Source organism: Tilletiaria anomala (genome assembly GCF_000711695.1).
Source record: "Tilletiaria anomala UBC 951 chromosome Unknown K437scaffold_27, whole genome shotgun sequence".
NCBI lineage: Eukaryota > Fungi > Basidiomycota > Exobasidiomycetes > Georgefischeriales > Tilletiariaceae > Tilletiaria > Tilletiaria anomala.
Genome location: NW_013546995.1, coordinates 117287 through 131472, shown reverse-complemented (window position 1 = coordinate 131472; position 14186 = coordinate 117287). Strand labels below are relative to the sequence as shown.

The following is a 14186-nucleotide window of genomic DNA, read 5'->3' as shown; positions in this document are numbered from 1 at the left end:
TCTTTATTTTTGCAACCCGTTGCGTGCTCCCATGCAGCATGAGAGCAGTGTGCATCTCTTTCTTTCTTTTTGGAGCTTCGCGGCTTGGCTCGCATGGCTGTTCGCTCCACTCCCCCCCCATTCCGCGGTTCCGCCCTGCGTGTCCTCTCGGCATTGCTGCGCTCTCGATATGTGTGGGCGGGCAGAGCTAACGCCCCAGAAAATGAGAGAAGACTGAGAGAGATGTTCTGCTGGACAGCCGCCATGGTTATACAGACAGACAGACAGACAAAGGTGCGGGCGGCAGACCCAGCCGGGGAATGGGGTAGACGCTGTTGTTGCCTGAGCGCGCCCCGGCCACCCACTCTTCCCCTCTCAGGCAGAATGGAAAGAATGAAATGGTTGCGTGGCGGAGAGGTGTGGTATGGTCCGGCCTCGTTTGATGATCGTGTGCTGACCATTGTTGCGATTGACGTCTCATGTTGCTTCTTACCTTGGCTCGGTACCCCGCGCCCTCCACATCTGCTTGTTGCCGGCTGACTCTGGCCGTCGCCTGCTGGGTGGGTGGCCCTTACGCTTATCTCTCACTTTCGCCGCCGTCTGTTGCAGGACCCGACCCGTGCACAGGCAGCACTAGCAAAGCCAGAGACACAAACAGTCGTAGACTCCCTGGCATTGTCTCCATCCTCAACACCAGCTAACCACCCCAGCAAAAACAACAACGGACATCCCGACCGGCAGCAACTTGGAGTGTCACATTTGGAAGCAAGCAGTACCACTAACTTATCGTCCGCACCATCACCTCAAGCAACAGCACATACCACACTCGTTACCTCCTTCGATGTCACCTCTCGCGCACCGCTCTTGATCCTAGACACGCGCAACATTTCCGATTACTATGGTGCAAGCTCGACGAAAGCAGGCACCACTACCCCCATTTCCTACACTGCTGCAGCAATATCAACCGCTTCTTCTTCTCCCTCTGGCGGCTTTCGAGTGGCAGACCCGCTGAGACGCTCCTTGCTACCAGGTGCAGCACCGACGCAAGGGCACATTGCCTTTTCCGTGAACGTCAACCTGCCGTCCCTCGTCGTCAAGCGCTTGAAGCGTTTCGGAACGGACCCAAGCGGCGGCCCCTCGTCTTCCGGACCTTCTGTCAGCTCAACGCAGGCGGCAGCCGGGCACACCAGCGCCACGTCTCGGCCCACTTCATCCACATCCGCGGCAAACCGCGGCGGTGCTGGGCGATTTGGCAGCGCAGCGCCAGGCGGCAGCGGAAAGCTCAGCCTTGGCCACGGGTTCGGTGGCGGTGGAGGATCACCGCAGGAGTTCGCAGCGAGCAAGCAGGGCGTTCTGGCCATCGAGACCTTCATCACCACCTCGATGGGCAAACGACGCTTCGAGTCGATCGTCCAGCAGGCATACCTAGCCCGCCGGACCCGGAGTCGCCGTGGTGGCTCTGGCGGGGGAGATGCAGCCATTCCTGCAGCGTCCTCACCATTAGACGCTGCGGCCGGAGGACCAGCGGAAGACAATGGCAAGCAGCCACAGTTCTGGGATGTGGATATCGTGATAGTCTACGATGACCCTATGCAGATCGCCGATGTCAAGGCGGGCAAGCAGCATCGCCAATCAGGCATCGCTCCCCCATCATCAGCATCTCACGGTAGTGGTGGTGGGGGTGGAAGTGGCGGCTTCGCGCCGGGTCTCGCCGGACCGAACTCCAGCAAGGCGGCAGCGACCGCCGCCGCGGAGGCGGGGAAAGCACTAATGCACGTGCTGGAGCGAGTCGACGCTGCGGATGCGCAGTGCGATGCGATTGACGGCGCATATACTCCGCAAAGTGGTGGAGGCATCTACTTCATCAACGGTGGCCTCCAAGCGGCCATCGCTGACGAGGCGGCCTCCGGCTGGTTACGCAGCGGTCCGGACGATGCCGAAACGCCACCGCTCTTCTCGGATGCGGACACGCACAGCGAGGCGGACTGCATCGGCAGCATGAGCAGCAGCAACAGCGCAGCCGACGCACTGCAGATTCCTCTCTCGTCTCCATTGCAGCCTCGATGGACGAGCGGCAGCGGCAGCGGCAGTGGCAGCAGCAGCAGCAGAAGACGGTCCATCCACGATTCCCCGCAGGGCGTCAATGACCCGCCTCCAGCTCTGTCCCTTACCATCGGCGACAGCGCAAGGCTGCGCGACAGCCCGATCGGCACGGCTGACGCAGGCTCCAGCAGCCTCTTTGCGCGGCGCAGTAGCCGCTCCAGCTTGCCAAGTCCCGCAAGCTCTGCCAACCATGCAGACTCTGACACGGCAACTATGGCGGAGCCGACACCGGAAGCGGCAGCAGCGGCGACAGCAACAGCACCTGTTCATGGTATTGTTGGTGGTGTTGGCGGCGGCAGTGGCGGAACCTTCGCCACGAGTGTCGTGGCTGGACGCGCAAACACGATGCTCGCTCCGCCTACTTTGTCACCTAGCCTCTTGTCCGCTGCATCAACGCCTGGGCGCCGCAGGACGCCACGGCCTGCGCTGGCACGTTTGGACACGTCAGAGAAGGTTATGACGTTCGGCCTCGACTCGCGCCAAGCTTCTGCCAACAGTCCGCGCATCGTCACGACCTTCAGCAGCTCCGATATGGGCAGCCAAGACTACTCGTCCGCCGCGGGCTTCCACATTGCGCCTCCTGCGGACACTTCTCGAGCAACGCTTACAACGGCAACGACGACGCAAGAGCCGCCGAGCAGCTTTCAGGCGCTGTGCAGACAGCAGGCTCAGCATCCGCCATCGCCATCTTCGTTTGGCGTGCACCGTCTGCCGTGCTCCCATGCGCCGAACGGAAGCGCAGTCGGCGACCTGCGCCGTGCGTCGGAGCCCCACAGTCCGTCCTGCCGCAAATATGCATCGGACGAGTTCAAGTTCAGCATCAGCTGCATCCTGCCAAATTTCCTGTACCTCGGCCCAGATATTCAAACGGAAGCGGATGTAGCGCAGCTCTCGGCGCTCAAGGTGCGCCGGATCTTGAACATGGCGATGGAGATTGAGGATGGTGGCAAGAAAGGGTTGAGGCTGCGAGAGCGCTTCGACAAGTACCTTCGCATACCCATGCGAGATACTGTCGAAGCAACCGGCGTGCAGAGGTCGATCGAAGAGGCTTGCAGGTATATTGGTGAGCCCTACACCCTTCATGTCTGCTCCTCTCTTGTGTTTCACACTGCTTACTGATGTATCGTGTGCACGCCTCGCTTCCAGATGACGCGCGGCTTCACAGCACGCCTATCTACGTTCACTGCAAGGCAGGCAAATCACGTTCCGTCTTGGCTGCCATGGCCTACCTCATTCACGCTAACCACTGGACGCTGAAGCGCACGTACGCCTACGTCGTTGAGTGCCGCAACGCCATCAGTCCTAATATCGGCTTCGTCGCAGAGCTCATGAAGTTCGAGGAGAAGGAGCTGGGTCTCAAGAAGCCAAAGGGACTCCTTTCGGGGCCTTCGGACATTGGCGACACAGGTGGCGCTGCCGCAGGCGAAGAGACAACGAACAGAATTGCCTCAAGCCGGAGCTCCTTGCCCGCGCGTCCCACTCCGAAAAAGCTGATTACAATGGAGACCGTGCCTCCTTCGTCTGCTTCATCAGCAGCACTAAGCATTGGGACTGCCGACGGCAGCACAGGTATCAATGGCGTCAGCACGGGCGCAGGTGCAGGTGCAGACGTGGGCGGTGGCGCAGGTCCTCAGATAGCGCTTGTGCCACCACGAGGTGCGGCCCTGCCCTTTTCTGCCCCGAGCCTGATGATGAAGTTTGCCGCACAGCAGGAGATGATCAACACGGAGACCGAGTTCAAAGGTGACGACGGACGTTATCGTTCGCGCCGGCCCCCTGTCAGCGATCTGCACGTTCCGTCGCGCAGGACCACCATGGCAGGTATCGACAGTGACAACCTCTTCGCTCAGCTCAAAGAGCATGGCCTCAATATGGACAAGGGCGTGTAGCGTCCTTACACTCTCTACCCTGCTCTGCCGCACTCCGGCCGCACGCGTATTCGCTGCCGACATCACCGTTCTTTCTCCCGCACATCACGGCCTACATGCTCTGCGCATCGAGTGGTACACATACCGGTCTCGCAGGCGGCCTCATGTTCGCGTACCTTTCCCGTCGTCCGCCCTCACCCTCCACTCCTTTCCGCTCAAATACACTGCAGACAATCCGGTAATCCAAGTCATTTGTAACAAAGGTATGCACGCAGGTGCGGATCGTCGTGAATGCAACACAAGACTCTCGCGAGTAGCGGCAGCAACCGCAGTGAGCGCCTTGATCCCGAGTCACACATCTGTACTACAACCGTATAATGGACGATTGCATCAAGTTTCGCACCACAGAATTCTCGCTTCCGCATGCACTTTACGGTTGATAAAGTACAAGCCAATGGTGTGGAAAGGCTACTTGAACGCAAGCCACTTTTACTTAGTGAATCTGTTTGGATCGGTACAGCACTTTTGAGATGTGTATCAGCAAGGCCCTTCTGAAGGACAAGAGCGCTGCCCGTGATGCAGAGAGCTTTTCAACTTACAGATGTACGCAACCGAGTCCTCCCCGCCACCGTCGAGCATGGTGATCTTTTCGCGCGAGACAGTGCTGACTTTGTCGTCGTCAAACTGAAGGCAATCAGAAAAGACGGTCAGTATGAGTAAGCTGAAGTGGAATGGAGGGCACAAGAGCAGTAAAGGAGGCTGCGTGTACCAGGCGTACCTTGTACCACTCATCGTTCTGCGATGCGCCGACAGCGTCCAGATCGCCCAGCCTCTTTGTGTATGCCTCGTTCTTCTGCGAGACTGCGCCGTCGCCGTGCTGCTCTGCATCCGCAACGGACTTCTTGACCCAGCTAATGTAATGGCCCGCGTCGGCTGCTGCACCCTTGTGCGTGACGATGCCGATGAGTTCATACAACCCGGAGGTGTTCGCGCCGATGTCTGCCAGCAGGTCGGTGTCGATCGTGGCACGCACGTCGGCTGCTTCCTTCTCGCGCAAGGCGAGCTCTTCTTGTTCGGTCAAGACTTCGCCGAGCTTGGCCCCTGCGGCGGCGCTGGCATCTGCCGAGCTGGCCTCCGCTTTGCCGCTCGCTGCTGCTCCATCCTTTGGCAACGCTGAGGAAGCGATGTCGACAGCCATGGCATCGCTCGGTTGAGGCGGATCGGTGCCGGCGCTTCGACCAGCGCCACCCGCCGCTGCCATTGCCTGGTCCGCCGCGTCCTTCTTGGCCTTTGCGCGCTTCCTGATCTTCGCGCGTTCGTCCCTCGCTTTTTCCACTTGCTTGATCGACTCGGCGGTGTGCTGTACCTTCTTCTTGAGCTCGTCGCTGAGGAAGTCGGTCGTATCGAGATCAAAGGGGAACTTGACCTTGCGCATGATCTTGGTCTTCTTGCCGATATCGCGTCGCCAGAAGAAGCGCACGAAGTGGCAGGCGAGATAGGAGGGTAGGCGGTTGATGCGCCTTTGCTCATTGTACACCACTGTGCGGCCGAGCGTGGGGCTGTTCTTCTCGATCTGTTGCGTCAGAGAGTCGGAAATTCCGGATAGCATCTCGTTGGTTGTTCCGCTGATGTTGCACTGCAGCATGGTGAAGGATTCATTGCTGTAGCTCGCCTCTTCGCTTGGCGCCTCTGGACATGAGCGCTTGATAGCCATTTCGCCGGTCATGTATTGCTGGACAAACTTGCGCGCAGCCGTTGATGTAGTTACCACAGAGGTAGAAACTGCAGGCGAGTCGGAGGAAGGCGGCGGCAGGCCGGGAAGAGCATTTTGCAGAGCATTGATAATACGGATCCACACTTCCTCCGCATCCTGCTGTGCATAGCCTCCACCCACACCACCGGGGCTGGGGCGCGACATTTCTGCAAACTGCGGTGCGACTTGCCGAAGGATCTGCGGTAGTGGTGTCCGAAGAGGTCAGCACGTGCACCAGAGGCCGTCGCCATGGAAGCAGACATGATGATAGCGCTGATCTTTACAGATATACTCACAGTGAGGAAGGCGAAAGGATGAAACGCTTCTGTGGTCTGGTTCATGCTTTTGAATAGGTCTCGTAACGAGGCCGTCAAATTGGACTCTCCGTCTGCGCCACCAATGGACGCTTTAAAGCTGTTCGGGTAGGAGGAAAGGATGGGGTCAGCTCAAAGTACTGGAAACATTGATGCATGGCGGAGAAAATGCTCACTTTCCCAGCGCAATATGCAGTTCTGGAATCGCCCTCAGAACCTGCAGTGTCGAATTCAGGTAGCACGTGTTGCCTAGGTTAGTCAGGCCCGCCTTCTCGCGCGTGACAATCGCAAGCTGGCTGTCTGTCATGTCCTCGACGAATGTGACCGGCTTTATAGGAGCCTTGGGCAGCTCTCCTGCTGTGCCGATGACCATGAAGACCTGGCCGTTCTTGGCACCTAGCGAGGCCATGTCGGTCTCGTCCTTGAGCAAGCCACCTTTCACCATGACTTTTTGTCGGTCGACGGGGACACCCGTCGCGGTGTGAATGGCCGCTTTGAAAGCTGATGCTGGCTGCGAAAGGTCCAGTGTGAGCTCGTGCTGGAGAGGGGGGAAAGAAGATGCGGCACAATCACACATGAGCGGGCGCAAGTCATTCATCACGAGACACTGCCACTCACGAGCTTTCCATTGTGCTTGACCTTGACCTGCACAGCGGAGGCCATTTTGGGCATTTGGCACTGCGTCGGGAGGGTTAGATGGTGAATAGCGAGCGGCGTTTGCGGCTGCTATTACTCGAGATCCAAGCAACCTGCTCTAGTTGTGCCATGCCATATCCAAGAAGAGAACCACACACTTACAGGCGTCGACGTGGGAGGTACGTTGATGGTGGTGCACTAATGACGTGTCTGTTGGAAGAAGCGCACCCCGCGTATACAACCCTATTCTGCGGCCTGCCACAGCCAAGCCTTTTTGCTGCTATACGAACAAAAAATTTGGGCAGTTCCGCTCAAAAGTGTGTCGAACCAGCAAAGGATGAAAGAAAGTTGCACTCAGCTTGTCTCGCATCTCTTATTGCAGGGACAGGTTGGATTCCAGGTTATAACTCGGTCGGCGAGGCGAGACAGCAAGGACGTATAAAGGACCGACTCCTGCCAGAAGCGCAAGAGGGGACTTGAAGCACAGCAAGTCGCAGCGCCTAACCTCCACGGTTGATCCGGATCCGGCTTCCCAGGCGAGCGAACGCAAGGGAAACGCAAAGATGGGCAAGCCAACGAAGCGTACCAAAAAATTCATCAGCACAAAGCTCGATTCGCACATTCAGGCGCGCAAGCAGCATCAGAAGAAGAAGAAGCTTGCGCTCGTCAATGCAGAGCGCAGAGCCAAAGCTGCCAAGTCGAAACCCCCCGGAAGCGGCGGGAGAGCGACACTCGACGAGGATGAGTTGAGGTCCAGCGACGATGGCGAGGCAGACGAGGACTTGCCGGCTGACAGCGATGATGGGCAAGCAGAGGCCGGCGAGGGATCAGGTAAAGGTCGCAAGGCACTAGCCGAAATGAGTGTGGATGAATTCCTCGCGCATGGGCTGGATGGCGTGGCCGGAGATGAAGACGATGACCATGAAGATGAAGATGTTGAAGACCTCGAGGACCTGGAAGAATTGGAAGACGAATCTGGTTGGTCCGGAAAGGGCATCTTATCTCGTGCAACGACCAGAGCTGACATGGTCCGGGTTCTTTAATTGCAGATGAAGAGGGAGACCACATAGCCGACCTTACAGCACTTGCGAAAAAGGACCCAGACTTCTTCAAGTACTTGCAAGAAAATGACGCCGATCTTCTAAATTTCAACCCAGACGTCGACATGGCCTCAGCCTCGGATGACGATAAGGACAGTGCAAATGAAGACGAAGGATTAAAGGGTACGAAAGCAAACCCAAAGTCGAAACACGCCGCTGCCGAAGCAATCGAAAAGCAAGTCGTAACGCTTTCGATGCTTCGCGAATGGCAGCGGGCAATCTTACAGCAGCGCTCCCTCCGCGCCATGCGGCGCTTGCTCCTTGCTTTCCGTGCGGCAGCGCAGCTTGGCGCATCTACATCATCGGCCCCTATGCCAGCCGGCTCTGGGGTCAACGCGGACGAGTCGGCAAAGGAGATGAGTAAGCGCAAGCGCAAGGCCCTTAAGAAGCAGCGGCGCGTCGAGCAAGGCGGCGTAAATGGCGATGGCGAGGGCGGCGGGGCCGGAGGCTACATTGTGCAAGACGCACGCGTCTACCAGAAGGTCATCCAGACGACGTTGAAATACACACCACTCGTCCTTGCGCACCACGTGCCGTACAAGGAGATCTCAAAGAACGGCGCAAGCAGTATTAGCGCCGGGACGCGCTACAAGCTGCCGACGCAGTCTAAAAAGTACGCCATGCTACAGCGTCCGATCCAGTCCTTCTTCTACAACCTCACCGTCCTCCTTCGCTCGCTACCGGACGGGCGGAAGCGTACTTCCTCCGCTCTCGATGACGGCAGCGAGGACGATGAGGGGGAAGAAGGTGGCAAAAAGAACGGCAAGGGCGCAGACGGCGCTCTGTTGGGCTTCGTGGTTGAAGAGAGTAGCCGGATGATTCCGTATATTGTTGGGAACCAGAAGAGGAAGATGGCGAGAGATTATATCAAGGTGCGCTCCCGTGCATGCATGGCACAGAATAGCTTAGAAGCATTGATACTGACTCTACAATGCTATCCCTCTTGGTTCATCTGATTTTTGCGCGCGCAGATCATGCTTGACCTCTGGTCCTCCGCTGCCGATGGTGTGCGCGTCTCGTCGTTTCTGGCAGTCCGCAAAATGGCAGCCGCAGGCGATGCCGACATGCTGGATCTCTGTCTTAAGGGGACATACCATGCATTTGTGCGCTCAACGAAGCTTACCACGGCGCACACTTTGCCCTCCATCAATCTAATGAAGAACTCCGCATCTCAGCTCTTCTTGCTGGATTTGACGGCGTCGTATCAGCACGCGTTTGGCTTCATTCGTCAGCTCGCGATCCATCTCCGCAACTGCCTGCAGAACAAAAGCAAGGAGGCGTACCAGAATGTGTACAACTGGCAATATGTCCACTGCCTCGACTTTTGGAGCTTGGTCCTCTCTGCCACTTGCGACCGTGACAGCAAAGCAGGTGGACAACCGCAAGAGAGTCCAATGGAGCCGCTGATCTACCCGCTCGTTCAGGTGTCCCTCGGCGCCATCCGCTTGATCCCCACATCGCGCTACTTCCCGCTACGGCTTCACATTATCCGCTCGCTCCTGCGTCTAGTACAGCGCACGGGTACCTACATCCCGCTGGCGCCTTACCTGATCGAGATGCTCGATGCGCCGGAATTTCAGCGTAAAGCCAAGGCCTCGACGCTGAAGCCGCTGGATTTGACCACCAACTTCCGTGCACCTGCCGCGTACCTCCGCACGAGCGTCTACGCCGACCACATCGGCGAAGAAGTCGCTTTCCTTCTGCTCGAATTCCTTGGTAGCCAAGCGCGCAGCCTCGCTTTCCCCGAGCTGTGCATCCCTGTGACTGTACAGCTGCGGCGGCTCATGAAGACCTTCGCCACCGCTAAACCTGGGGCAAAGGGCAAGGGAGCAGGAGCAGGAAAGGGCAAGGCGGATGTGGCGCTGAAGCATCTGCTCGACAAGGTAGCGCAACAAGTCGCGTGGACCGAGAAGCGACGACAAGGGATCGACTACGCGCCTGCTTCTGCTGTCCGCAATGGGCGTGCGACGAGCGCAGGCAAGCAGGCCGCTGCATTCTTAAAGAACGAACAGGTAGAGGCTCCGCTCGAGGCTGCGCTGAGGCTCGCGAGAAAGGTGCGCGCGCAGAAGAGACAATTGCTGGAGCAGTCAAAGATCCAGATCGATGGATGATGGATTGGGTTGATTCTTGCATGCTTGTACTTTCGTCAAAGTTCTTCTGCTGCTTTTGCCATTCATCGTGGGCGCATTTATCATTGCCAAACTTAGCCAAATCCAACGAATGTGGGTGGTGCGAAGTGAATTCTCATGTAGGACCTGGATACACATACGTATGTTTCGCGTCACATCGCACACGAGGACGCATGAAGCGACGAGGATGAGATGGCGGCCACGACCTTGATGTTCATCGTTCTGCTTCGCAAGATCCTTCCCAATTGCTTCGCACTTTCACACAGTGCGCATCTCTAGGCCCAAACGACCGAGCAGTCGTAGGGAGGGGCGATAGAACCATGGCGCGCCCGCCAGATCAACGACAGAAATTGGATCGGACGCATTACTCGGCGCTCCTGCTCGGCACCGACCTGCCGACGTCCATCCTCAGCGCAGCACTTGCACGCTCAGGGCGAGACGTGCTGCATATTGATCCGAACGACTACTATGGTGGTGAATGGGCAGGTCTGACACTCAGCCAACTCGTAGAATGGGGCAGACGCAGAGCCGAGAAGCATGCCAAAGGGAAACAGAAGGCATGTGATGCCGTGTACATCGACTTCCCGTATTCTACAGCGAGCGCGACGCAAGACCGACAAAACCAGCTCCCGGAGGACTTGTTAAAGCTGGACAGGCACTATAGTCTGGCTGTCACCCCGACACTGCTTGCTAGTCAAGGCCCATCCATCGATGCACTGATCCGTAGCAAGGTATCCTCCTATGCGACCTTCCGACTGCTCGAAGAGACCGCTATTTTCGTGCCTCGCTCAGCTCAAGATGGAGAGATCGAAACCGGTGTGGCTTACGGCTTACAGCATGTTCCAAGCAGCAAAGAAGACATTTTCAAGGACAGAAGCCTTTCGCTTATCGAGAAACGAAAACTGATGAAGTTCCTCCAGTCGGTCATGGAACTTGAAAAGGAAGCGCAGAACCAAGTCGCTGCAATAATCCAACCGGCTAATCCGCAAGACTTAGCGCTGCCGTACGACGAATACCTTAAGGCGCGATTCGGGCTCTCTGCAAACCTCATTCATGCCTTGGCATATGGCATATCGATGCTTCCCGCCGCTCCATCTGGACTCTCCTCCCGCCCACCCATCACCGCCCGCCCTGCACTCGATCGTGCACGACGCCACTTGGGCAGCATTGGTCGATATGGGAATTCGGCGTACCTCGTTGGGCAATATGGCGGTGCTGGCGAGCTGGCGCAAGGATACTGTCGGGCAAGTGCGGTGCACGGCTCGACATTCATGCTCGACGTGACCGTGGAAAATCTGAGCCGACAGCATCAGCCACCAGATCATCCAATTGAAGGCGCACGGCCATGTTGGGGGATCGAGGTGGATGTGGTGGAAGGGCCTGTCTCCGCAGACTGGGTTGTGGCCTCACAGGAGCTGCACCATCGGATGCGAGAAGACGGGGTAGACCAGGACGACAGTGTCGCTGGTAGCCGCATCGCACGCGGCATCGTCATTTTGGATCGGAGCATTCCTTTCAGGAAGCCTGCTGCTTCCAGCAAGGAACAATCACCTCAGCAGTACGCAGAGTCTTCCTCAGCTACAGACAGCACGGCATCGACCAGCTTGTCTGCAAATGATAAGCCGGCCGCCATCGAGACAGGCTTGCTCGTCTTTCCACCCGGATCCGTAGAAAATGGCTCGTCTTCACAGGCAGTGCAGGTATTGATGATGGGTGAAGGCACCTTCAGTTGTCCGAAGGGGCAATGTGAGTCTTGGATCAAGTCAGAATGTGTCACAGTATACTCATATCGCCCTGCCATCATTTCTAGACGTCTATTATCTCAATATGGAGTTGCCTCCGGACTCTGAGGGACCAAGCATCTCTCCTCGCCAGCACCTCGAGCCGTACGTACAACAACTTCTGCGGATGGCCCGTGCTAGCTCGGAAGCCGAATGGACGCCGAGCATCGAGAAATCGCAAAACCAAGGAGAGTGCCATCCACTTTTCAGCATGTTCTACAGCCAAAAAAGCATATCGCATCAGCCGCCTGCGCACGATTTGGCAAATGAGAATTCCGAACATCGCATCAAGGTTGACTTTCCCCCGCCTGCTCCTTCGAGTATCGCACCAGAGTACGACCTCCCACCCTCCTTGGCGGACTACACAGACCGTGCGACGATGCAAGCCGAATCGATCTTCTGGCGGATCGTCGCTGGCAGCGCTCGCGACACGGATCGTCCACCAGAAACGCAGACCCCCGAGGCATTCAAGCGACGCGCAGCTGAAAAGGATCGGCGGCGGAGGAAACGGCGAAGCCCTGAGGACTTCCAGGGCCGGGCCGGCGCGTTCCCGCATGAAGAGAACAGCGAACAGGTAGAGGGCGGCGACATCGAAGGCTACGCGTGGGACGATGTCGTGGAGTTCTTTGAGCCCCCAGAAGCGCACTCTTTAGAAGATGAGTAAGTTATCTTGGGTGGACTGGTGAAGGAAGGGGGATGTGTATTGCTACTGCCCTCTCTTCCACAAATACACGGTTGAGCGATGAAAAACGCTCTTAGATCCTGCGTCGGATCGCCCGCCGTTCCCTGGATGCTTGAACACGCTTCTGCTTTGCCGCCTCCTTCTGGGCACGCAGACTGTCCTGACCACCTTCCTGCGAAGCATGAGTCGCCTGTGCCGGGGCGCCCACACTGTTGCTTTCCGAAACGCCTCCTCCGCTAACCAGATTTCGAAGCGCGTGCTCGCGGCTCGTGGTTGATTGGGCTGCATGTCCAGGGCTAGAGGTCGAGCGTGCACGTGATCGCGAGGGAGTTCGGCCATACTGTGCATAGGGGTTTTGGTTGGCGGCCTGGCCGAAGTTCATACCTTGGCGGACACCATCGAGGAATCCTCCACTCTTTGCGTCTATGGTGGGTGCAGGGTGGTTGACCTTCTTCGGTAAATTGAACTTGCGCTTGGCCCATTGTGTTCGCAGAACGCCGAATTGAGCGAGAGAGAAAATGCTGCTCGTCGTCCAGACCAGATGCAGTGCCTAAAGGTGACCATCTCAAGTAAGATTACGTTCACGGAGGGTACGCGAAATATCCAGACTTACTGCAGGAAAGCTCATCACAAAGTAAGGCATCGCGACAAGAACAACGCGGAAGACGTTTCTGACCATTCTCTGCTGCGGGTTATTCGCGGTTGCAGCCGCGCCACCTTCTGCACCTGTCTCCACCACGAGCAGTGTTGCCATGGAAGACAGGATCGGTAACGCAACATACGGGTCGGGCATTGTCAGGTCGGTGATCCACCCAAAACCGCCGTTCTGCATGCTTGCTAGCCCACCACTTGCCATTCCGCGGATGGCAAAGAACATGACCAGGAAGATTGGCATTTGGAGCAGTGGAACCATGAAGGACTTGAAAGGACTGGCATCGTTGTCCCTCATAAGCTTCTGCACTTTTGCAGCCGCTTGCTGCATCTCGACCATGTCTCCCGAGTTTTTGGCATATTCAATGTCCTTCATGAGGAGTTGCATTTGCGGTTGGATGTTGGCTAGACGAATGTTGTTTGCCTGCACCTTAACGACCAAAGGTGCCACGGTCAAGCGAAGGACACAAGTCATGCCGATAATCGTTGCCCACCAAGGCAAACCGACGGTCTGGGTCACGTATTCCAAGAAATGCTGGACCCAGGGTACCGGAGGCCACCCGGTCGGTAACCCGGCTGCTTCAAACTCATTGGCATAATTTGCCAGAAGCGATGCAGCCTCTGCAGAAGAATTCGAAGCTGCATCAAGCGTCTCTGAGACGGTGACAACAGCGTCCGCTACCGCTTGCTGGGCTTGATTGACTGTTTCCGTCCCAGATTCTCGTACGCTTCCGAGTTGCTCCTTCACCTCGGCTAAGGCTTCCGTGCCCTTTTCCTGAGCATTAGAAGCAGCTCCAGGCACGGTTTCCTGGACTTCTTGGCTTTCCTTGTTGTTCGAGATGGGCCAGAGCGACAGGGACCGAGAGGAACCAGCACCTGTCAGCAGCCTTTGGCGTTGCAAAGCCAATAGAGGCGGTACAGCGACACCGCCCACGGTGCCGAGCTCGATCCTTGGACGCTTTGGCGTACGATCATGCTGGAAGGCCCGTACAGTTGCTGTGCTATAGGAGCAGCTGGCATGAGCACGTGGTCGCAGCGTAGCAGAGATGGAAGACCGGACGAGCGGAGCGGAAGAGGTTGCAGTGGGCCCCCTCCATTGCGTAGCTTGCCCAGCTCTCAGCTGCAAGCGGATTGCTGTTGCGCTCATTTTGAGTCTGAAGCTCTGCGCGACACAACTGCTCTTCGCGTGG

At 57.3% G+C, this 14186-nt stretch overlaps 6 protein-coding genes across 6 annotated transcripts; 3 read left to right on the top strand and 3 right to left on the bottom strand.

Annotated features, from left to right (window-relative positions):
* Position 1: 1 nt before the first annotated feature.
* Positions 2–687, bottom strand: K437DRAFT_255716 (uncharacterized protein). Its single transcript, XM_013388552.1, has 2 exons — positions 589–687; positions 2–396 (listed from the first exon to the last, which is right to left on the bottom strand). Exons 1-2 carry the CDS (start codon positions 653–655, stop codon positions 248–250), a joined length of 216 nt encoding a protein of 71 aa, XP_013244006.1. The 5' UTR covers positions 656–687; the 3' UTR covers positions 2–247.
* Positions 688–3009: 2322 nt separating this feature from the next.
* Positions 3010–3338, top strand: K437DRAFT_222912 (uncharacterized protein; the record flags this gene model as incomplete). Its single annotated transcript, XM_013388551.1, has 2 exons — positions 3010–3145; positions 3229–3338. Coding segments are annotated over 2 exons (246 nt in total), but the record flags the coding sequence as incomplete, so codon positions are not given.
* Positions 3339–4300: 962 nt separating this feature from the next.
* Positions 4301–6817, bottom strand: K437DRAFT_255715 (cysteine proteinase). The gene is made up of 6 exons (XM_013388550.1): positions 6636–6817; positions 6194–6555; positions 6000–6117; positions 4729–5901; positions 4550–4634; positions 4301–4472 (listed from the first exon to the last, which is right to left on the bottom strand). The coding sequence occupies exons 1-6, from the start codon at positions 6678–6680 to the stop codon at positions 4444–4446; spliced, it is 1812 nt and encodes a 603-aa protein (XP_013244004.1). The 5' UTR covers positions 6681–6817; the 3' UTR covers positions 4301–4443.
* A 221-nt stretch (positions 6818–7038) lies between these two features.
* On the top strand, positions 7039–9918 carry K437DRAFT_255713 (Noc2-domain-containing protein). The gene is made up of 3 exons (XM_013388549.1): positions 7039–7631; positions 7703–8625; positions 8725–9918. The coding sequence occupies exons 1-3, from the start codon at positions 7217–7219 to the stop codon at positions 9862–9864; spliced, it is 2478 nt and encodes an 825-aa protein (XP_013244003.1). The 5' UTR covers positions 7039–7216; the 3' UTR covers positions 9865–9918.
* An 89-nt stretch (positions 9919–10007) lies between these two features.
* On the top strand, positions 10008–12420 carry K437DRAFT_245828 (FAD/NAD(P)-binding domain-containing protein). The gene is made up of 2 exons (XM_013388548.1): positions 10008–11628; positions 11693–12420. The coding sequence occupies exons 1-2, from the start codon at positions 10203–10205 to the stop codon at positions 12325–12327; spliced, it is 2061 nt and encodes a 686-aa protein (XP_013244002.1). The 5' UTR covers positions 10008–10202; the 3' UTR covers positions 12328–12420.
* Positions 12419–14143, bottom strand: K437DRAFT_267750 (uncharacterized protein; the record flags this gene model as incomplete). Its single annotated transcript, XM_013388547.1, has 2 exons — positions 12419–12895; positions 12959–14143. The coding sequence occupies 2 exons, from the start codon at positions 14141–14143 to the stop codon at positions 12419–12421; spliced, it is 1662 nt and encodes a 553-aa protein (XP_013244001.1).
* Positions 14144–14186: the final 43 nt, after the last annotated feature.